Source organism: Elephas maximus, chromosome 17 (genome assembly GCF_024166365.1).
Source record: "Elephas maximus indicus isolate mEleMax1 chromosome 17, mEleMax1 primary haplotype, whole genome shotgun sequence".
Taxonomy (NCBI): Eukaryota; Metazoa; Chordata; class Mammalia; order Proboscidea; family Elephantidae; genus Elephas; species Elephas maximus.
In genome coordinates this window covers 87,962,748-87,985,591 of record NC_064835.1, presented here as the reverse complement: position 1 = coordinate 87,985,591, position 22,844 = coordinate 87,962,748, and the positions used below count along the sequence as shown (strand labels likewise).

Here is a 22,844-nt window from a genome sequence, read left to right as displayed (position 1 = left end):
TTTTGGAAACAAATTTCAGGAGCTGGAACACAAGTGCTGTTCCAGGTAGTCCCCAACTTCCAAGCAGTGTTTCCAACTTCTAGCTGTTTTATTTTATTAACATGTTCCCAAATGTCCTCCTGGGGGGAAATGAAGACTTTTGAACCCAGAGCTGTGACTGGGTTCTGCAGGATGGTGGCCGAGCTGGGACACCATCAGGTACCCCTGTGCACCATGAAAACTCAGCCTGAGAACACTGTACACGTTAACTAAAACCCACTGCCGTCAAGTTGATTCTGACTCACGGTGACCCTATTAGGACAGAGTAGAACTACCCCGTGAGGTTTCTAAGGAATGGCTGGTGGACTAGCAGCTGAGCTCTTAACCGCTGCACCACCAGGGCTCCCGTATGCTAACTAGAAAACATTAATTTGTATTTAAAAACATTATCTATGGTCCTGTGCTCAGCAGGAGACATTTCTTTCTGGTTTTGTTTTAACGTCAGCTTCATACCTCTTTGAGAAGCGGCTCTGTGTCTGGGTTGGAGGTCTCTGTGGTGGTGGAGGAGCTGTCGTCCTCAGCCAAGGAGTCTTTCAGCTCATCTTCCTGTGGCTTTCCCTTTCCTTTCTTCTCCTTTTCTTCTTGCTTCTTAGGTGTTTTCACCTTGCGTTGAAGAGGTTTTCCTTTCCCTAGGGGTGAAAATCAAACTAAAATAACTCGATTTTTAAACAGCTTAGAAAACAAGCCCATTAGAAAAAACAGGGCTCTGGAGTGGCTCGACTCTTTTCTGATTAATCAAGGTTTCTTTTCTACTTTCTTTTCCCTCTAATTAAAGCTTTCCAAACCAGGTCTGACTTTTTGATTAAAATATTTTTAAAAATCTACTTTGCTGAGGCATAATTTATGTATAAAATGCACCCAGTTTAAGCGTATAGGTCAATGAGTTCTGACAAGCCTGTATGTCTCTCAGAATATATTCCTCAGAGGGTGATGCAGCTTTGAGAAGTCACAGGAGTGAAAACCAACAGATCCCTTCAAGTCTGTTAGGGGACGGGAGCCTGGTGGTGACACCTGTGATCAACTACCTATGTGCTTCGCTGCGGTGGGGAGGGGGTCCTCAGAGCCCTGGCAGTGGAGCCAGGATGGCTGGGTTGGAATCCTGGTTCCTCCCCTACTAGCTGTGTGATCTTGGCCTCTCCTCTGTAAAATGGTGTAAGACCTCACAGGGTTGCAGTGTGGGATCAGAGGAAGCCCTTAGAGCAGCGCCTGACACATACCATGTCAATGTTACACATGTAGAGTAAAATGGAGCTACAAAAAGCCTTTTGATTCAAAACATCCAGACGCTACCAAGAAAAATGACACGCAAAGCCCAATACATGTGAATGCCTATTTCCCAGGCAGTGTTCCATGTGCTGAGAACACGTCAGCGAACCACAAGGAAATAATCCTTGCCCCCAAGGAGCTCACATTCTAGTGGCACTAGACAGCAGCGTCACAATCCCAGGATTCCGGCAGCTCAGACTGCACCTGCACAAACCACCTGGACGGCCAGCAGGGAAAGGCTGCAGAAGTCCCACAAGTCCCACATCCTCTCCGTCATTTTAAAGACATCCTTCTGATAACGGCGACTTAAAGCAGCTTAAAGCCCGATGCTTTAATGCCTCATCCTCAAGAACGCTGGCGTTAATGGGCAGAGAGACCCAACTCTGAGCATCTAGAAAAGCGGTCAGCAACCTGGGGCCCGAGAGCCAAATCTGACCTGTGGCCCGTTTTTGTAGCAGCCTGTACGGTAAGAATGATTTTACATTTTTAGGAAGCTGAAAAAAAGAAACAAAGAAGAACATGATGGAGACAGTTTGTGGCCAACAATATTTACTATCTGGCCCTTTACAGAAAAAGTTTGCTGACCCTGATCTAGAAAAAGAACAAGAGAAGCTCTGACTAATTTGCAAGAGTGTGATTTCATCATTTCATTTACACTAATTTCAAGGGCTGTGAGATTTGAAACCAAAACTAGGATATTTTGGCAGAAGACCAGCTAGCTGATTTAATTCTAACAGCCCTGGCCCCATCCTGAATGCCCAGAGCTCTGCTCCACACCTGGAGAAGGAAAGTGGTGACCTGCTCCAGCCCACAAGACCCAGGTCTTCCCAGCTTCCGTGACCTCAACAGCCAGTGTTCAGAGTACCTTAAATCCTCCAACACGGCCAAGATCAATCCCCATTTAATGAATTTCTCACCTGCAAACATACAATTTTATGATGCTTAGGTTCACTGGTGAGAGGCAGTACATCTGTATAAATAACCTACATTTACAATAACCTGAAACCCCCATCATAAAATGGGCAAGAGACAGTACATCTGTATAAATAATCTGTATTTACAATAACCTGAGGCCTCTTGGAGTGAATCTTTTAAAATGAGAATCTGAAGCCATGGATAAAAAGAAATGCTTAAGGAAGCAAAAGTTAAAGTTACAAAGTTGGGTAAAAGGAGTTAGTTTCATAGAAGAGTCGTTTACACTTTTGCCTCCAAGTCCTCAACTCTCATTTACGTCTCAGTTTTTTTTTTTACGCTGCACTTGGATTTCTGTCCCAGTGCCTTAAGGAATGGGATTCTGAAACGGTCATCAATAACCCTTTAATGTCAAAGCCAATGGCCTCTTATCACTCCTCATTGGACATGACCTCTCTATTCTCCTGGACGCTGAGATTTCCCTTCCCCACCGCTGGGCCTCAACATTCTCATTCTCTTTGCTACTTCCATTCTTCAGACAATTGTTTTGTTCTTCCCTGGTGTAGTCTTTAGATCTACCCTTGGGAAATCTCTTTTCCCTTTTATATTGTCCCTGGGAACTCACTTTAATTAACACAAGCAATTCAAACCCAAAGTGTCCAAAGCTGAGTTAAACATCATACGAACATCTTTGGGTTCTCATGCTCAGTAATAACTAAACCGCTAGAGGATCACCAACGGTGGTAGGAATCTGTTCTTCCTCCTCGTTTGATTGCTTACTAGGTCTCGAATGAAGCCGATAAATTGGACTAACGCACAATTTACTTGAGCCAGTACCGGTAAAAAAACAAGCTCGTTGCCATGGAGTTGATCCTGACTCATAGCGACCCTATAGGACAGGGTAGAACTTGCCCCATAGGGTTTCTATGGAGTGGCTGGTGGATTCGAACTGCCAACTTTTTGCTTCGCAGCCGAGCTCTTAACCTCTGCACCACCAGGGCTCCAGCACAGGTCATGTAAATTTATTTCCCTTTATCTGTTCCAAAATGACACTATGACATGGATATGTTAAACTAAAACATGCTAAAAAATGCTTAGGAAGAAACCTCTCCAGGAACTTTTTAAAACTAGAGTAAATCTTGTTTGCGAGTACAGTCATTATCATATATATTATCTAATGAAGCTCCATGCTTATATATGTAAGATACCTGCTCAGTACAAGAGACATTAGAAAAGAATTCCTATTGAGAAATTTTACTCCTATCCATGGAAGTAATTAATCCCAAATTTGCAAGAAGACCCATACTCTGCTTAGTTCTAGTTTTTCCTGTATCTTTTGATTGCTGTACAGATGATCTAGTACACAGGATTAGGAAAAAAAGAGGCTGTACACTCAAAACTTTACAGCATACAGAACTCAATCACTTAGGGCTTTCATAAAATTATTATGAGAATTTAGATTCTGGGTTTGTTTATACTAGAAGTAAAACACCGTGGACATTCAAAAGCAAACATTAAGATGTAAGGTTTGGAGAGGACAGCTCTGTCTCTTTGGGCATTCTTCACTCTCTCGTGTAACCCTTTGCCTGCCCAAATAAGCACTGGATGGGACCAGTGCCCTGCCTCCCAAGGATGTTCACTGGGTTACATCTCATTGGTGGTGGGGTTCTAATGCCCTAACACAACGTATCCAAATCACTGTGGATCTTGTCAAAAGCAGATTCTGACTGAGCAGCCTGGTATAGGACCCAAGAGCCTACATTTCTGACAAGCTCTCCAGTGGTGATGCTGCTGCTAGTTCTACCGCTGGTCCCTAGACCAGAATCTGAGGAGCGAGGCCTGCCTTACCCTACACCTTCTCCTCCAAGGGAGGACGCCGCTGTATGGGTTAGCCACGTACACTTCCTGCTCCCAGATGGGAAGCTGACCAGGGAGGGCCTGCTTCCCTAAGACCAGCACTAGCCCTGCTCTTTGCACACTCTCGCCCAGCTTCTCCGCCTGTCTGGCAAATCAGGTTGGATCTACTCCAACGACTGGTTTCTTTGACTGTGGGCTACACATTGCAGTGGAGGAGGGTGTGGGAGGCCCATCTCAAGCTTCAGGCTTCACAAGTGCTTACCAGGTGCTCTGCTTCTGGTGGAGGGAGCTGGGATGGGTTTGGTACTTTTAGCTCCGCATCTTGTCTGTTCCTTGTAGGCAGGCTTGGAAGGCAGGAGGGGTGACCAGTCAGATCTCTGCACCTAGAACCCCCTTCATTTAGGACAATTACATCACTCACTATATTCTTCCACACTCTACGTGGTCTCACCATTGCAGCCTACCAAGCCAATCAAACCCAGGGCCATCGAGTCGATTCCGACTCATAGCGACCCTATAGGACAGAGTAGAACTGCCCCATAGAGTTTCCAAAGAGCACCTGGCAGATTCGAACTGCCGACCCTTTGGTTAGCAGCCGTAGCACTTAACCACTACACCACCAGGGTTTCCACTGCAGCCTACAGATCTGCCTAATGCTCACTGAGGGGACTGGCATCAGACTCGTGGACTTCCTATCACCCTCGAGCTCCCTTCATCTGGACACTAGGCCTTATTAGGTTGACCATCTCTTATTTGTGACTCTGAAGTCTGAAAACCTCTCTAAGCCCCCCTCCCCAACCCCACCTCTTTTAGGGAGCCCTGATGGCACAGTGGTTAAGAGCTCGGCTGCTAACCAAAAGATTGGCAGTTTGAATCCAGCAGTCGCTCCCTGCAAACCCTACGGGGCAGTTATGCTCTGTCTTATAGGGTTACTATGAGTTGGAATTGACTTGATGGCAATGGGTTTTTTGGTTTGACTCATTTAGAAACAAAATGCTGTATGACTAAACTCATTTGGTGGCATAACCTAAGCTGAACCAAGGGTACTTTTATGGTCTTATGAATCATCCAGTATGTGAGCTATAAATCCTTCCAAAATCCTGAACTCCCAAACAACGTGGCTCCAAGAGTGCTGGGGAAGCGACTGTGGACTTCTAGATCCATGGTCTCTCCATTGTCAATGACTGTTATTTCCATTATACTTTAGCATCCCATTTCAGGTTAATTTCGACTCATAGTGGCCGTATAGGACAGTGCAGAACTGCCCCATAGGGTTTCCAAGGAGTGACTGGTGGATTTAAACTGCTGACCTTTTGGTTAGCAGCCTGAGCTCTTAACCACTGTGCCACCAGGGCTCCAAGGCTACACCTAAGAACCTGCTATTGTCCAGGCTACTTTTTTTCCCAAAACCTTAAGCTCTCACATCTCATTTTCGGACTACAGGACCCTATTGTCCCCTTGGCTCCTACCGCACCTGTTCTTGGACTTGTTGAGACCGCTCATCCCTTGACATGTCCACCTTCTCCCTGTCTGTAAGGTTCCTCCGGCTTCAGGCCCTTCCCTATCTTGGTAACTGCACACACTCCGGTTCTGCCAACACCCTCTTGGCATCCTCAGCCCTGTCTCTTTGCTGTCTGTCCTGCAGAGCTCTAATGAAGTCTCTCTCCACCTCTCCAGCATTCACTCTCACCCTTGGGTTCCAGAGCACATTGCTGAACACGGCACCAGTGCAAGGCGGTGTCACGGTGACCCTCGGGGGGCCTGAGGGGCCACTCTGCAATTCCAAGTCTCATTTTCCACAGAAGCCCAGTCCATGGAGTTTTAAGCTATGTGGAATCGTACTATTCCAAACTTTCTCTGATTTCTGTTGCTACCCTACCACTTCCCCCTTCAGTCTCAGCAGATGCCTGACTCTTAATTTAGTTCAAGTGAAAACTCCCCTAATGTCCCCCGGGCTGCTCTTCATCTCTGCCAACTCATCTGTACCCATGCTCTATAATCTACTAAACTGGGTCTCGTCCCACTCCACCTCCTTGGGTGCTGTTTCACCAATTATCTCTTCGTTTGCTTCTCTTCTTTTTGGAGATGGGAGCATGAGTTTTAAGTTGAGGGGCTGAAGTCAGACAGACCTGGGCCTGGCTCCACAGCTGCCTGATGTAACCTTTCTTAGACTGAGTTCCTCACTAGAACAAGAGGGTAACAGCAATGCCAATCACCACAGTACTAAGCTCTCTTAGACTGAGTTCCTCTCTAGGAAAACAGGGTAGCAGCACTGCCAATCTCTGTGGTACTAAGCTTTCTTGGACTGAGTTCTCTACTAGAAAAACAGGGTAACAGCAATGCCAATCTCCATGGTGCTAAGCTTTCTTAGACTGAGTTCTTCACTTGAAAAACAGGTTAGCAGCAATGCCAATCTCCGTGGTACTAAGCTTTCTTAGACTGAGTTCCTCACTAGAAAAACAGGGTAACAGCAATGCCAATCTCCATGGTGCTAAGCTTTCTTAGACTGAGTTCTTCACTTGAAAAACAGGTTAGCAGCAATGCCAGTCTCCGTGGTACTAAGCTTTCTTAGACTGAGTTCCTCACTAGAAAAACAGGGTAACAGCAATGCCAATCTCTGCTGTACTAAGCTTTCTTAGACTGAGTTCCTCACTAGAAAAGCAGGGTAACAGCAATGCCAATCACCGTGGTATGTTACATACCCGGAGCTGCGGCAGGAACCTGCTGACCAACACACTGCTCTCAGCTCCATGGGCCCTCTGTCCTTGGCCCATAGATATTTTCAGGAGTCATGTTCGTTTGTTATTTTTAAAATTATAAATCCTTTTTTTCTCGTGAAAAGCTGAACAACATGGCAAGTACAGGTTAAGGCTCCCTGTCACTCATCCTCCCCTCTGCTCAACACACTAAGAAGTGGCCACGGTGAACAGTGAGGTATGAATTACTCTCTAAGCCACGGTAACCTGGTTTTCGGTCCTATCGTCTCACGGAAACTGCTGTTTTGAGGTCATAAATAGTGTCCTCACTGCTAGACTCTGTGGAGTACTTTCTGACCTTGCTGGGACATGCTAACCACACCTTCCACCTGCTTTCTGCCTTGCTGTCTGCTGGGCTTCCTGTCAACCTGGCCCTCAGGATTCTGCCTTTAGCCCTTTGCTTGTCCTAGTTCTCACACTCAGACCAAGCACCAAGCAGACATTTCTGCTGGAACGTTCCACAGCCACATTATGTGGCATTTTCTGCCACACCCCAGCCCTGTTCCTAATAATAAACATGGCGGTAGCTACTGTCTACACACCTAGCAACAAACATGGCAGTAGCTACAGCCTACGATGTAGCTGGTAGTTATCCTCTCCATTTTAAAGGTAAGCAAATGGGGGCTGACAGAGGTAGTTTTCTCCAAAGTTACACAGTTAGTATGTGCTAAAGCTGGGATTTGATCTGGAACTGCCTGATAGTGGAGCCTGGCTTCTTCACCGCGCATGACACGGCCTCTCTCTACCAGAAACAGTGGCCCATCATGTTGCTTAAGCCAGAAACAGGAATGGGTGCAGACGCTACCTTTTCTTCAGTTAATGCAGATATTGGGAACGGACTACACTAGGCCCAGCTTCACAGGTTTTAACGCTCAATGTAGCAATGCCTCTGCCCAGCCCACAGGGTTTATGTGTTACAGGTAGGAGAAACCATAAAAGAACAGGATTTAATGCTTATCCAGCTGGACGAGTCCCTATTCAGGCCAACCATGAACCAACGGAATTTCTGGGCGCCATTTTCTACTACGGATGTGACTAGGGGGATGGCTACGGACATGGCTGGTGGATGGCCTGCAAGACGTCCAACCCAGAGAAAGCAAGATTCAGAGAGCTCGCATCCATTTGAAGAGAGGTCATTCTGAATAGTCTCCAAATGCTAGAAGTTACATAAGCTGATAACAAGGAAGAATTTTTTGTTTGAAATATAAAAGGAAAAAAAAAAAAAAGAATGGGTTGCTTCTAAAATGAGAATGCTGAATTAAATGTGAACACAATGACTATTTGCAGGGGTGCTAGGGTAAGCTTTTGAGAGATTATAAAGGCTCTGCCCAGCTGAAAGCCTATGGTTTTATGACATACTGCTATTCCGCAATACTGAGATCAATAAAGACATTTATTGAAGGAAAAAAATAAAGATTTCAGCTCCCTCCTTCTTTCCAAACAGCAGCAGCAGGAAGGAGAACAAGCAGAGCGGCCGCTCACTTGAAGCCTACAATCACTGTCCCCTCAGGGGCTCATCATGAATCACTAATAAAGTGGTAACCATGCTCCGTCACTGAGTATCTTTCAGTAGGTAGATTCTAGGACCATCGCAAAAATTAGAACGTTTTCTTTTTTTATTTTAAAATTTAAGTTCTAGATGAATGACTCTAAAAACCAAAATGGACCTATCATACTGAACGGGATGGGTATTTATACACAAGAGGTGAGGTATTTAACTTCACTGCCAGATTCTTTCTTTGTAATAAGGACAATATATGTTCATTTTACTCATGCCCCCAACGTGGCAAAAACACATACATAACTTGATCTAACAAAAAAGAGGAACTTCAAGCATTCGTTTTATATTACTATAGAAAATACCCTAAAACATGTAAGCTCTATTAATAATAACTTCTGTAGGAATTAATACATAACATTCAAGATGTTTTACAAATCCAAACACACGTAATTCTAAGAGAAGTCTACATAACTAGTCCTCGTATCACTGGGACTAGGAAATTCTCTGAAAGAAAACACCTGAACTCTGGGATGGCAGGTTTCTTCAGGCCAGGTTTCCTGTGTAAACTAAAAGCACAAACCCTGTGGTAGGTCAGCGAGGGAGCTATTTAAACAGACTTGGGATAATACGCATTAGCACGGCTGCCGCAGAAGAGAAAGGCAGACGCAAAAAGTTTAGGCTGTAAAGGGATAAAGCTGAAATACAACTAGAGGCCATTTCCTGGTGTTTACACCTTGATTCTGGAAGTTACAAATTAGCCTACCCATGTATGGGTGGTATGTAGACTTCTAAGGTGGCTCCCAGTGGTATCCATGCCCCTGTGAACTTCTGAGTGTGGGCTGAGACACACTTTTAATGAACAGAATACTGCAGAAGTGATAGGACGTCACTTCCAAGGTTAGGTTATGGAAGACTGTGGCTTCTGCCCTGCTACCTCTCTCTCGCCTCTTCATTCTGATGATGCCAACCGCCATGTTGTGAGCTACCTTACAGAGAGGAAAGCAGACAGGCCTCTAGCTGACAGCCAGCAAGGAGCTGAAGTTCTCAGTCCAATAACAGTGAGCGGAGAACTGAACCCTGCCAACAACCACTGGAATGAGCTTGAAGGCGGATCCACCTCCAGCTGAATGTTAAGGTGACTTCTGCCCTGACCAACACCTTGACGGTAGCCGTGTGAGAGCCAGAGGACCCACTAAACATCATCTACGTTCCCGGCTGCGGAAACTGTGAGACAGTAAATGTTACTCTTTTAAGTCACACGATCTTGGTGTAATTTGTTACTCAGAAATAGATTATACAGTATATAGAAATCTAAAGCAGAGATCAGCAAACTCTTTCTGTAAAGCGTCATGTGATAAATACTTTTCAGCTTCGAGAACCGTATGGTCTCTGTTGTAACTACTCAACTCTGGCATTGTTTCATGAAAGCAGCCAGGCAATATGTAAACAAATGAACGTGGCTGAGTTCCAACAAACTTTACTTAGAAAAACAGGCGGCATTCTGGCCTGCTGGCTGCAGTTTGCCCGTCTCTGCTCTAAAGTAAAGGTTGTGCAGAAATCCTGTTTTTGAGATGAAAGGCAGGCAATCTCTATCTTACCACCGTGTTCAAAATTAACAATTTAAAAAAAAAGCTTAACCTATCAGCAAGGCAATAATCACAGGCAGTTGAAAAGAAAAACAGTAGATGCCCGACAAATTGATGACAAATGGGTGCCTGTGTTTGTGTTTTGATATGGAGACGTCAAAGCCCAACACTGGAGGCAAGTCTGAACCAGAAGAACATCTAAAACACATCAGCTGTTTATCACAACTGCGACCACAACGGCACCCGGGGCCATGTTTTGGTGACAGCGTGAACAGATGGTTACCTTTGTTTTTTGACAATGGTGATGGAGGCTGCTCTGTAAACACTTCCAGGGCTGGGGAGTCATGGCGGTCGAAGTCTTTGTCCATGGCTTCTATGAGACTGGTGAAGTCTGAGTCCTCTGAGCTGTGCCTTGTGCCGCTGGCACGTTCTGGGTGGGGAGGGTGTGCGAAGGGGGCGGGAGACAGCCTCTCAGGCTGTGGCTCCTGGTGCTGAGGCACTGTTGGTGCTGGTGGAGGCGAAGAGTGCTGCTCCAGCGTGCTGTGGACATGGTGCTGGCTGCTCTGCTGGTTCTGTCTGGCCCCTTTGGGCTTCCTGCCTGCCGTGTGGCTCTGGGGCACGACGTGTGAATCTAGAACAAGGGGGCTGGTTTTGCCAGCAGACTGCGAGGAAGCTGCTTGGGCAGAAGTCCTGCTAGGGGTACTGGAACTGTTTTTGGGTCTGACGCTTTCCACATCAGCTGAGTTTCTACTGCTGTGGCTGTTGTGTGGATGGACTGATGTACCACACTGCTTATGACTCCCTGTGGGTCTGGACGACGAGCCGCCGGCTCCACAGAAACCCCTGCTGTGACCAGGGTCACAGCCGAGTGTGTTCAAGCTGAAAAAGGACCAACTGCAGGTCAGTAAGCAGCAATCTACAGAATCTATGTTAAACAATCTTTCATTTCATCCATATACCCATCACAGGTATTAACTACTTTAAGAAAAGCAGCAGCAGGAAACAGAGACAATTTTCATAATTCTACAGGGTCTGTCTGAAAATTTATGCATCAAGTCAGTGATCTCTAACTAGGAGTATTTTAACTCTCACTGATATTAAAAAACATGGTATCTGGTAGGAGTACTTGGTAACTGAGTGCCATACACAGGTATTAAGTAATTACAGATCAGATTTTTTTCCCCCTGAGCAAAGACGAAAAGAAGAACCCGATTTTTTAATTACATCAGGCAAATCTATATATACTAGAGAATTTATCTTGGGTGTGTGAACATACTTTCCTTCAGATGAAATACCAACGATTCTCCTGAGATCAAATGGCCTTCCCACATCAAAGGGCGGGTTTGAGGCCTCAAAGGACAGTCGCCTCCGAAATGGCTCCCAAATTCCTTGAGCTTCCAAATAGGCCGTCCCAATTACCAGAAGAAAGAGGGCACTGCGGGGTGCAGAGGTTGGAGAACCAAGATCCGTTTGTTAGTGCAAAGTGACAACATTTGATACTTGATTCAAGATTTGACATCATAGCCTCTCGGTAAAGTACCATTGATACATTGAAAAAAAAAGATGCCTGGGATAACTTTTAATGGAGAAGACAAAAACATGCTTTATGGATGAAAGTCTGCACGCTAAGTTGTAAAGCCCGTCATCGTACACGGAGGCTTATGCAGCATGGATAATTATTTGTGTCAGAAGAGAAACCTACAGGGTGATTTTCTTTGACCGAGAAGCAGCTTCTTCTGTTTTTTTTTTTTTAGTTTTAACTCTCTAAGGCCAACTCTCTTCCCTCAAAGGATGCGTAAGGTAATTATGGAAATTAATTTAAAGGTGAGTATATCTGATTCTCAAACTACATAAAGAAATACATTGAAAAATAAAGAGAGAAGGGTGCTGAGGATTAAAAAGTATTTCTAAGCAGCTTCACATTCCTCAGGTACCATTCAAGAGGAATATACTATTATGCTGGGTAGATTTTACATGCCAAGTCAAGTCACTTTCTCTGGTAAATTAGGAGTGTTTTTTCCTTTAAGAAATTAACATGTACTTAATTTGCATAATAAACTTCAAAAGTCTTTGGCTGTCTATACCACCCAAGAATGGTGGTTGTTTCCACCAGTATATACGCTAGATGAAGGTGGACGCGGTTTGGTTCCTTGGCGTACGGCCAGCGCTTTGAACAGTGACTGGCCATGGTGGGCACTGGATAAAAAATGACTGCTGAACACCGGCCTCTAAGAAGACACAGTACCTCATTATTCCTGAGATGATGATGTACAGAGCCAGTTCCCAGTTGGGTCTGGGCAGGGCTTCTGCACAGGTTGCTAGCATATGGTAAGGAAGAGATGCATTCAATATAAACACAAATTCAGAGCCGCTCGTCGTTATAAACTTCAGTTCGCGAATAACTCTAGAAGCTGTGAAATCAGGAGTAAACCTAAAACAGAATGAGGGCACTAAGGCTAAGTATTAAACATAGGCACAAGCAGTTTAAATATAGTACTAGTCCTACGAACCTTTGGGACAGAACACAGAATTTTAGAGTTTGATGCTTTTATTTAACTTCCTCATAAAGTTAGTAACAAGAACAACTACACTCGTGAGTAACGAGAGATTATATAAAAGAACAATGATAAGTTCTGCAGAATTACTAATTCAGAAAGAGGTTTCTGAGCTTCTTCCCCTTCCCTCCTCCTTTCTCCTTTCCCTAAGTCCACACTCCTCTCCAGGCTACCTTCCCTGTCACCCTTCTTTTTTCAAAAAACCAGCCTAGCCCTGGTGATCTTTTCTCCGTCTTCTGTAGTACTGCTTATTGACTTATTTCATTTTCATTTTATGACTGTGCTCCCCAACTAGATGATACCCTTGAGGAAAGCTGTCTCATTGCTCATTGTTTCTTTAAGTGGCAAGGACAGTGCCCTGCCTACGATAATGTAGTTATTTATTAAGTAAATATCCACTGAAGATCATGAAATTATTATTCAATTAAGGGGTAGGGATCATATTTATGACACAAGCCTTAATAAATAAAGCAAATTACCAATAAATTGTTAAATATGCTGCAACCACCACTGATACAGAGCCCTGGTGGTGCAGTGGTTAAAGAGCTCGGCCGCTAAGAGGTCAGAAGTTCAAATCCACCAGTCATTCCCTGGAAACCTTATGGGGCCATTCTTTGTCCAAAAGGGTTGCTGTGAGTTGGAATCGACTTGACAGCAACTGGTTTATCACTGATACAGGCTTTCTGTTTTCTCACCAAAATAGTACACGTTGTTATAAAGCACAATGTGGAAAAACTGTACACGTATGATGCAAAGTCTCTGGCCTGTTGCTGAGACACTGTGAATTTACAGTCAATTTCCTTACCAACATTCTATGCTTTGACAGAACTCTGAAAATAATTCTGAAACTGGTTTCTAAGATGATCTGATCCACTTTGGAAACAGGGAAAGTTTCACAACTTTTATATGAAGAAGTATCTTAACCAAACATGAAGTAAAAAAATAGTTAAATGAATACGCTTATGGATAAAGACCTTTTTGTTTTGTAAACATGAAAATTTATCTTTACATAGAGCTTGAACAACTCCCATAAAAGTTAATGACATGCCAGTGATTCAGTCAAAAAGAAAATACTTACAATATGATTATGTCTTTAGAAGTGTTGGCACTTAGTGCAAACTCTTGACAATTGACAACTTTAAAGCCATACCCCTCGCAGGCGTACCCACTGATTTCAATGGCCTCTACGTGAATTTGCAGCGGTCCCGTATTTTCTACTTTAAACGTTCTTCTCAGCGTGAAATTTGGCTCTCTTAGTTTCAAAGCTAAAGGAAAACAACGAGGGCTCAGTATAAATCTTGGCATCATGTGATCCCACTCCAAATGATTAATTCATTATTCATGGACAACTGTACACCAGAGATTAAGAAGCACCCCGCATGGTAAACAGATCAGCTATTACCCAGATTTCATCAGGAAAACTTCACTTTTTTACGTCATTTGAGAGAACAGAAGTTTAATCGTTTCACACACAGGGCAAATCAGCTACGGTGTGTGCAGTGAGCACTGACACTTTACACCTTTTTAACATCTAAATCAGACCGTCCTACTGGGTCTGAAAGCAAGGCAGGGGCTTTCCTTAAAATCTTAGGCACTCGTCACTAACATAAACGCGTGCATGTATGAAAATATTATTGTTTTCAGGATTATTAACTGCTGAAAGCAAATGCTGAGATCTGTGCTCTTGGAGCTGTGTGGAATACTCACTATCTGTACAATCTTTTAACAATGCTTCTGTGATTTTAAAGCGTAAGGAGCCTCCGGGACCCGGAAGCTTGCCTGCCACCCTCAGGTTCTCAGTTGTCCCGTGGCCTTGGACCATCACAGCATCCATCACGGTCAGGTTGTTTCTACACAGGAACAAGAATTACAGATTTTTCCTCCCGTTAAATCTGGGCCATCTTTTGATCTATAATTTCTATGGTAATTTTATAGACCGCCATGTAGAAATTAACAAATTGCAGACAGAAATTTACATTTTAAGACTTTAAAAATATATCCACAGAGAAAAAGAAGAATTTTTCATTTTTAAGAGTCATATACGGCTGTAAGATACTATTCATATTTTTTAGCTATAAATGTAATCAGAAAGGTTCTTTCGCTAAGCGTGAGGGGTGTGTGTGTGTGCGTTTTTGACAAAGTGGATACCCTATTTTACAAATTAAGTATGCAAACTCATCTTGAAACAAATCAAGGACTGCTACGTAAATACTAAAAATGAACTCCTGCCTGAATCACAGAACCTACCTGAGTATGATTAGCGAAGACACAGTTCTGTTGTGAACTGGAGTAAACTTTACTTTGACAGATTTCTTTTCTCCAGGTTTTAAAATTAGGTTTAAAATGAAATGTCGAGAGAGTCCTTCCGTAAATCCCGTTGAACTCTGCAGTGGAAGGGCCTTGAATCATTGGGTAAATAAACAAGAGCCATTAACAGTGTTCTCGGAAAAAAGGTTTCTTCTTTCCCCATCTACAATTCAATAGAGTTTCCCAAACTGATCAAGTGTGTAAGCAATTTTATTTCTTGTGATTTCGTCACTGGCCAGGTTGGCAAGCAGAACCAGGCAACCAGTGATGACCTTCCATATTCTGCATTAAGACCAAAAAGGGGTTCTGCTGTTCTGCCCCCAAAGTCTTCATGCTACGCTAGACATTTAAAAAAAAAAAAAAAGACATTGGTGTTGGTATAAAGATATTTTTATTTTTGACCTTTTAAGTTTTGAAATATACTACACATACAGAAAAGTAGACAACCTCAAGAAGAACAGCTCAATGTTTCAGCACAAAGTACCCGTAGAACCAGCAGCCAGCACCCCAACTCCTACTTACACTGCCCTTCCCCGCGAAGGTAACCAGCTGAAGTTTCTGAAGGTTGCATCTGAGAAACCGTTTTAATTCTCCTGGAATGCAGATATTTGGCTTTCAAGGAAGTTGGGGTAACCCACAGGCATTGTCTTTAGGTGTCCTTTCGAACCTTGAGGCTTTAACAAACTGGTTCCTTCAAGCCACTTTCAAGTCAAACAACAGTCTAGGTAAACCAGTAAGACTGTTTTGCTTTGGGCATTGTGCTCTTTTGAAGAATTCAGTCAGTTTTGGGAAACAGACTCCCAGGGTCTGACTGGGAGCTAAGTTTAGGCTAAATCAGTAATTATTTTAATTGTTCTTCAAGACAATGCTGCCTGAAAATCCTTCCTGACCACAAATTTATCAGTTCTGTTCTGACCCTTTTTTCATGGCAATGCTGACAAGATTTGGTACGAAAGAGCGTTTCGAGGCTCTCATCTTCGGAACAATTTTGACACTCTAGTCAAAATGTTGGAGCCCTGGTGGCGCAGTAATTAAGAGCATGGCTGCTACCCAAAAGGTAGACAGTTTGAATTCAACAGCTGCTCCCTGGAAACCCTACGGGGCAGTACCAGTCTGTCCGACAGGGTTGCTATGAGCCAGAACTGACTCAATGGCAACGGGTTTGGTTTTTGGCTTAGTCAGTGTTACCTCAATTAATGAATGGTATATTCAATAAACTTCAATCAATTTCCATTACTGGCTAATGTCTATGATTTTTGTTTTCACATTATCATACTTCTTAATTATAGAACCATTTCTAGTTCATACCAATCTCTCCCTGAATTTCATTTTGAAGGCTAAGCACATGATTACTGTTTTATAAATACTTGATAATTTAAAGTTTAAAAAATAGCTTAGTTTAATAAGTCATGTTTTACAACTTCTTTACAGTTAAAGAGTGTATTAAAAATATTTGTTTTTTATCTTTAAAAAATCATAATTCACATTTAAGGATACACTGTTCTGATTTTTAGGCATCACTAAGTGGAAGCTTTTTTGGGCGAAGGCTCAGCAACATTTGGCTACCAATGCCCACGGCCCTTCAGGCTCTGCTGACATGCAGGAGGAGAGTGGGTTTTGTACCATTTTCTGCTCTATTTGCTACTGAGGTTTAATACAGATAGGCGTAATGAAGCACATGACTTCTAATTCTCACTTTTGAGGTTAGTATTTTTTTCTGCACCTAACATTCCTATCTGTCAAAGTCAAGTAGGACAAGAGAATATTCTGATGGCTCCAAAATGGCTGACGAGTAAGTTCCCATTTAAATAAAGTATTCTGAGTAACTGATGGACACAGCTACATACCACACATAACCCGTTGCTGTTGAGCCGATTCTGACTCTTAGCGACCCTATAAGGCAGAGCAGAACTGCCCCATAGGGTTATCATGGACTACCTGGTAGATTCGAACTGCTGACCTTTTGGTTAATACCCATAGCTCTTAACCACTATGGCACCAGGGTTTCCAAATACACATATACCACACATACGTACACACATACCACACGTACGTACACATACCACACGTACGTACACACGTACGTACACACATACCACACGTATGTACACATATACCACACGTACGTACACACACCACACATAGATACCACACATACACATACCACACATACATACCACACATACGTACACATATACCACACATACACACATACCACACATACATACCACACATACGTACACACATACCACACATACATACACACATACCACACATACATACACATACACTGCACACACATACATACCATACGTACATACCACACATACACACATACCACACATACATATATACCACACATACATATATACCACATACATACACACATACCACACATATATACCACACATACATACACACATACCACACATATATACCACACATACATACACACATACCACACATACGTACACACATACCACACTACATACACAGCACACATACGTACACACATACCACGCATACGTACACACATACCACGCATACGTACACATACCACGTATACGTACACACATACCACGCATACGTACACACCACACATACGTACACACACCACACATACGTACACACATACCACACATACGTACACACACACCACACATACGAACACACATACCACACATACGTACACATATACCACACACACATACCACACATACATACACATATATTCCCAACAAACACTAGCTCCTTTAAACTCTGATGGCTTGGGAAACACTTAAGCATACCGTGATGCTTCAGGTGTATCACCTAGCGCCTCATAGCTTTACTATGGTGGTTCTCAAAGAGTGACCCAGGGTCCCCTGGGGACATCAGGGATCCTTCCAAGGAATCCAAGATGTCAAAACTTGAAGGACAAAGAACTTGGTTTGGCCTTTGTCTCTGGTTTTCTGAAAATAATCCTTGGAATCTGTCAGTATTTGAGGTGTCTTTGTTTTGTAAAATAGCCAAACAACACTTAAACATGTGCAAATGTAGTGCAAGCCCCAAAGACCACACTTGGCAAATAACTTCAGAAAGGGAAGGTGGCGTGATGCAATCTATTGTGCGTATTCACTGACGTGATTGGCCACGCACATGCAATGTGGCACCAATCACAACTACGCACTGAGGCCCCAATGACTGTTATAAAGGACCCTGGACCTTGAAACTTCTTGGAGCTCCATGACTGATGGCATAAGGTAGCTATAACTCCGAATTGACTCAATGGCGATGGGTTTTTTTTTTTTTTTTTAGGGGAGGGCCACACCCCTTCCTAGGCCTCGCTCTTCTGGTGTGTGCATCCCTTCTCTGCTGAATTAAAGACAGCCCTTTTCCAAGAGTTGGTGAGTCACTGCACCAAATTATCAGACCTAAAGGAGTAGTGGCCTATGGAAGCACCCTACCAACACCCTATAGGACAGAGTAGAACTGCCCCCTAGGGTTTCTAAGGAGGGACTGGTGGATTCAAACAGCCAGCCTTTTAACCACATGGTATTTTCAATCACCTCATATTCATATGCACACAAAAGATGGACAATGAATAAGGAAGACTGAAGAAGAACTGATGCATTTAAATTATGGTGTTGGCGAAGAACACTTAATATACCATGAAATACCAGAAGAATGAACAAATCTGTCTCGGAAGAAGTACAGCCAGAATGCTCTTTAGAAGTGAGGATGGCGAGACTACGTCACACATACTTTGGACATGTTATCAGGGAGGACCAGTCCCTTGAGAAGGACATCATGGTTGGTAAAGTAGAGGTCAGTGAAAAAGGGAAAGACCCTCAGTGAGATGGACTGACACAGTGGCTGCAACGATGAGCTCAAGCATAACGATCATGAGGATGGTGCAGGACCGGGCAGTGTTGTTTTTTGCACGCAGTGTAGCTATGAGTTGGGACCGATTTGACAGCATCTGACAACAACGCAGCAAGAAGAGAGTAGTGGGGCTGGCTGTTCTGAAGTGGGGGAGTCGTGTGGACTTCCTGGCTTGCTGCTGGTACCCTAGAGGAAAACCCCAAAGTTGGAGATGGCTGTTCTGAAGTGGGGGGAGTTGTGTAGATTCCCTGGCTTGCTTGCTGGTACCCTAGAGGAAAACCCCAAAGTTGGAGATGGCTGTTCTGAAGTGGGGGGAGTCATGTGGATTTCCTGGCTTGCTTGCTGGTACCCTAGAGAAAAACCCCAAAGTTAGAGATGGCGGTTTTGAAGTGGGGGAGGGGTGTCGTGTGGGCTTCCTAGCTTGCCGTTGGTACCCTAGAGGAAAACCCCAAAGTTGGAGACGGCTCTTCTGAAGTGGGGGGAGTCATGTGGACTCTCTAGCTTCTGCCAGCACCTGATGACTTAGCCCAGGCCGAGAGAAGGGCTGTGTGGAGAGCCTGGTTCTGGGAAGGCAAGCTGAGATCTTCCTGGACTGGTCTGATACCACACATTGGTGTCAGCAGAAGAAGGATCCAATACAACGACTCCTGACTCAGCGAAGCACGGGGTTTTGGAGAAGAAAGGATAAATGGGCGAGGGATTCGGATGTTTACTTTGGTATTGGATTTCCGGATGGTTACTCTGGTTGATGTTATCTGTAAATAAACATAAGCTGCTTTCTGTAAGTGGTAAACAGCTCTCACTACTGCGGACACTGTGTAAGTATCGCAGGTGCGTGGCTTGACAGTACAGGATGCACATCCCTGGGGGGACTACGGCCACTGCTGGGGTTGGGCTCCTCATGCTAGTAGTCTTGTGGCTCAAGACAGCCTGCGTGTGCAACGCAAAAGTATTCTCATAATAATAAACATATCTTATCTGCCTTTTCACTGTGCTGCCATTTGTACTGACGGTCAGCAAAGGCAATGGTGGGCAGGACAGCTGACTCCTCATCAACGGCAGACCCCGTCCTTGATAAGGAGCGTATTCTTCACCGCCGTGCACAAACAGTTCTCCATTAAGCAGTAATCAATCTTTTTAAATGTTATTACATCTCCACTCTTGAGCATGTCTTTGCAATATTCCATGTGACGATATGAGAATCACCCATCAAGCACGCTGTCCTGAGAAGCTGTTCTCTGAGAGGCGAGCTGAGCTAGCTGCTTTTTCCACAGAACACGTTTACATTTGAAAGAATGACCGACAGCCCATCTATGGTGACTCAGACTTGGGCATCTGGCAGACATTTTCACGAAAATGAAGTGAGTCTCTCTTCAAGGAAAATAACAAGTATTTGTTGCCAATGGTAAAATTTGAGCTTTTGCATGTACGTTTTTGAAAATTCACATTCATTGCTGTGAGCCTGACAGCTTCCCAATACTTAAATAATATTCTGATGAGCTTGGCAGTTATAATAATGAATATTATTATAACTGGTGAATTCTGTCAACATTTGGAAAATCTACTATCTCAGTGAGCCACTATTTTCCAAACGACTGACGCACGGTGTTACAAAATCACACAGGGTACAAGACAGGCGAATGGATTTTAATGTAATAATGTAGCAAAATTCATTGCTATGATTTTAGATCCCACACTGCAGCTAACTTAACAAACTGGCACTTGGTATAGTGCCAGAATAAATATCCATAATTAACTGAAAGCTAATTAAAACACTCCTCCTTTTTCCAACTACATGTCTGCATCAGGGCAGATTTTCTTTAATTTGCCTCAACCAAAACATCTCATGATCGACTGAATGCAGAGCAAGTATGAGGCAGAGGGCCACTAAAGAGATTTGCAAAAAGGTGAAACAGTGCCACTCTTCTTGCAAAAGCTTTTTTTTGGAAAATATAGTTATTTCTCATAAAAATGTTATCTGTGTTAAGTGGAAGGGGTTTACTATTTTAAGTGAATGAAATAATCAATACTCTAAAGATCTCACTTTTTATTTCTAGTATGGTAAATACTGGTAGATGTTATCCACATAAGCAAACTCTTTGGAGTCCTTAATAATTGTTAAGACTGTGAGTCCTGAGACCAGATACTTTCCTTTTTTTTTAATTGTGCTTTAAGTGAAATTTACAGATCAAGCCAGTCTCTCACATAAAAATTTATATACACCTTGCTATGTACTCCTAGTTGCTCTCCCCCTAATGAGACAGCATACTCCTCTCCACCCCGTATTCCCTGGTGTCCATTCAGCCAGCTTCTGTCCCCCTCTGCTTTCTCATTTTTGCTATTGTAGACAGTGCTGCAATGAACATGGGTGTGCATATATCTGTTCGTGTAAAGGCTCTTACTTCTCTAGGATGTAGTCCAAGGAGTGGATTGCTGGATCGTATGGTAGTTCTATTTCTAGCTTTTTAAGGAAGTGCCAAATCGATTTCCAAAGTGGCTGTACCATTTTACATTCCCATTAGCAGTGTATAAGTGTTCCAGTCTCTCTACAACCTCTCCAACATTTATTATTTTCAGTTTTTTGGATTAATGCCAGCCTTGTTGGAGTGAGATGGAATCTCATTGTAGTTTTGATTCCCATTTCTCTAACGGCTAATGATCGAGAGCATTTCCTCATGTATGTGTTAGCAGTCTGAACGTCTTCTTTAGTGAAGTGCCTGTTCATATCCTTTGCCCATTTTTTAACTGGGTTATTTGTCTTTTTGTAGTTGAGTTTTTGCAGTATCATGTAGATTTTAGAAATCAGATGCTGATTGGAAATGTCATAGTTAAAAACTTTTTCCCAGTCTGTAGGTAATCTTTTTACTCTTTTGGTGAAGACTTTGGATGAGCATAGGTGTTTGATTTTTAGGAGCTCCCAGTTATCTAGTTTCTCTTCTGCGTTGTTAGTAATGTTTTATATATTGTTTATGCCACGTATTAGGGCTCCTAGTGTTGTCCCTATTTTTTCTTCTATGATCTTTATCATTTTATATTTAGGTCTTTGATCCATTTTGAGTTAGTTTTTGTGCATGGTGTGAGGTATGGGTCTTGTTTCATTTTTTTGCAGATGGATATTCAGTTATGCCAACACCATTTGTTAAAAAGACTGTCTTTTCCCCATTTAATGAGCTTTGGGCCTTTGTCAAATATCAGCTGCTCATATGTGGACAGATGTATGTCTGGATTCTCAATCCTGTTCCATTGGAGACCAGATACTTTGAGAACCAGTTCTCCAGCGCTGTAGGGGGCTGGGATGGAATGTATCCTAAGCTCACCCTAGGGCCTCCTCCAGGATTTCTCATTTAGAGTAAATCTCTGAGGTCTGGAGTGTTCTTACTCATCCTCCTATCTCACAGTGTCAGTGTTTTACATTGTGTGACTAACACTAAAGTACTTGTATTCAAAATAATAAAAGGGAAATATTAGCCCTTTTACTTACATGTATTTTCAAAGTCCCTTATCAAAGTAGAGTGAAAAGAAGTTCTGATCATTTAGCTTTCTAGTTATTCTGAGTCACGATCACTCAGCTTGTTACATTTGCTTTTTATGGATGGAAACAACAAAGTACACAAAAGAGTCCCTCCAAGAGAAGAGCAAGAGATTAGAATACACGGCCGTCTCAAGTTCAGTCTGGTCCCTGTCACACACCCCACACTATTTTCTGTACAGGTCAGATCATACTCAAAATGGCCCTATGGCTCCCCAAGGGCATTCACAATCAAGTGCCAGCTCTTTCCTGTAGCCCGAGGGGCCTCGCAGGTCTGGCTCCTGCTGCTTCTCCCTACCAGCCACTCTTCCCTCCCTCCCTACGGTCCAACTTCACCACTTTCTGTTTCTTCTTCAGGTGAACCAAGCCTGACGAATCCTAGCTCAGGGTCTTTACACTTGCAGCATCTCTTAGTAGTTAAAGAGGTCTCAGTGCAATGACAGTCCTCAAAGGGGACTTCCTGAACACTCCACTTAAATTAGGTTATTACTGTCACGTGGCCTCGTTTTTCCTCACTCTCCCTGAAGTCAGCCTGTTAGCTCACTGGTTCCCTTGTACATTGTGTCACTGCCCGGTTACAGCATTAGTGTCTGAGAGTGGGGGTCTCTTGCCTGGCTTGCTCACCACTGTATCCCCTGTGCCTAGACCAGTGACTAGCATATACTGGGTGTT

General features: G+C 43.4%; 1 protein-coding gene across 3 annotated transcripts in view; it reads right to left on the bottom strand.

Annotated features, from left to right (window-relative positions):
- Positions 1-22,844, bottom strand: part of TMEM131 (transmembrane protein 131) — a 229,133-nt gene that overhangs the window by 19,311 nt on the left and 186,978 nt on the right. For all 3 annotated transcript variants that reach the window (XM_049857246.1, XM_049857244.1, XM_049857245.1), the window contains 7 exons: positions 14,720-14,871; positions 14,180-14,322; positions 13,551-13,737; positions 12,163-12,348; positions 11,194-11,352; positions 10,201-10,796; positions 493-668 (listed from right to left, as the gene is read on the bottom strand). In XM_049857246.1, coding sequence (XP_049713203.1) covers positions 493-668; positions 10,201-10,796; positions 11,194-11,352; positions 12,163-12,348; positions 13,551-13,737; positions 14,180-14,322; positions 14,720-14,871 — 1,599 coding nt within the window. The remainder of the gene's footprint in view (positions 1-492; positions 669-10,200; positions 10,797-11,193; positions 11,353-12,162; positions 12,349-13,550; positions 13,738-14,179; positions 14,323-14,719; positions 14,872-22,844) is intronic.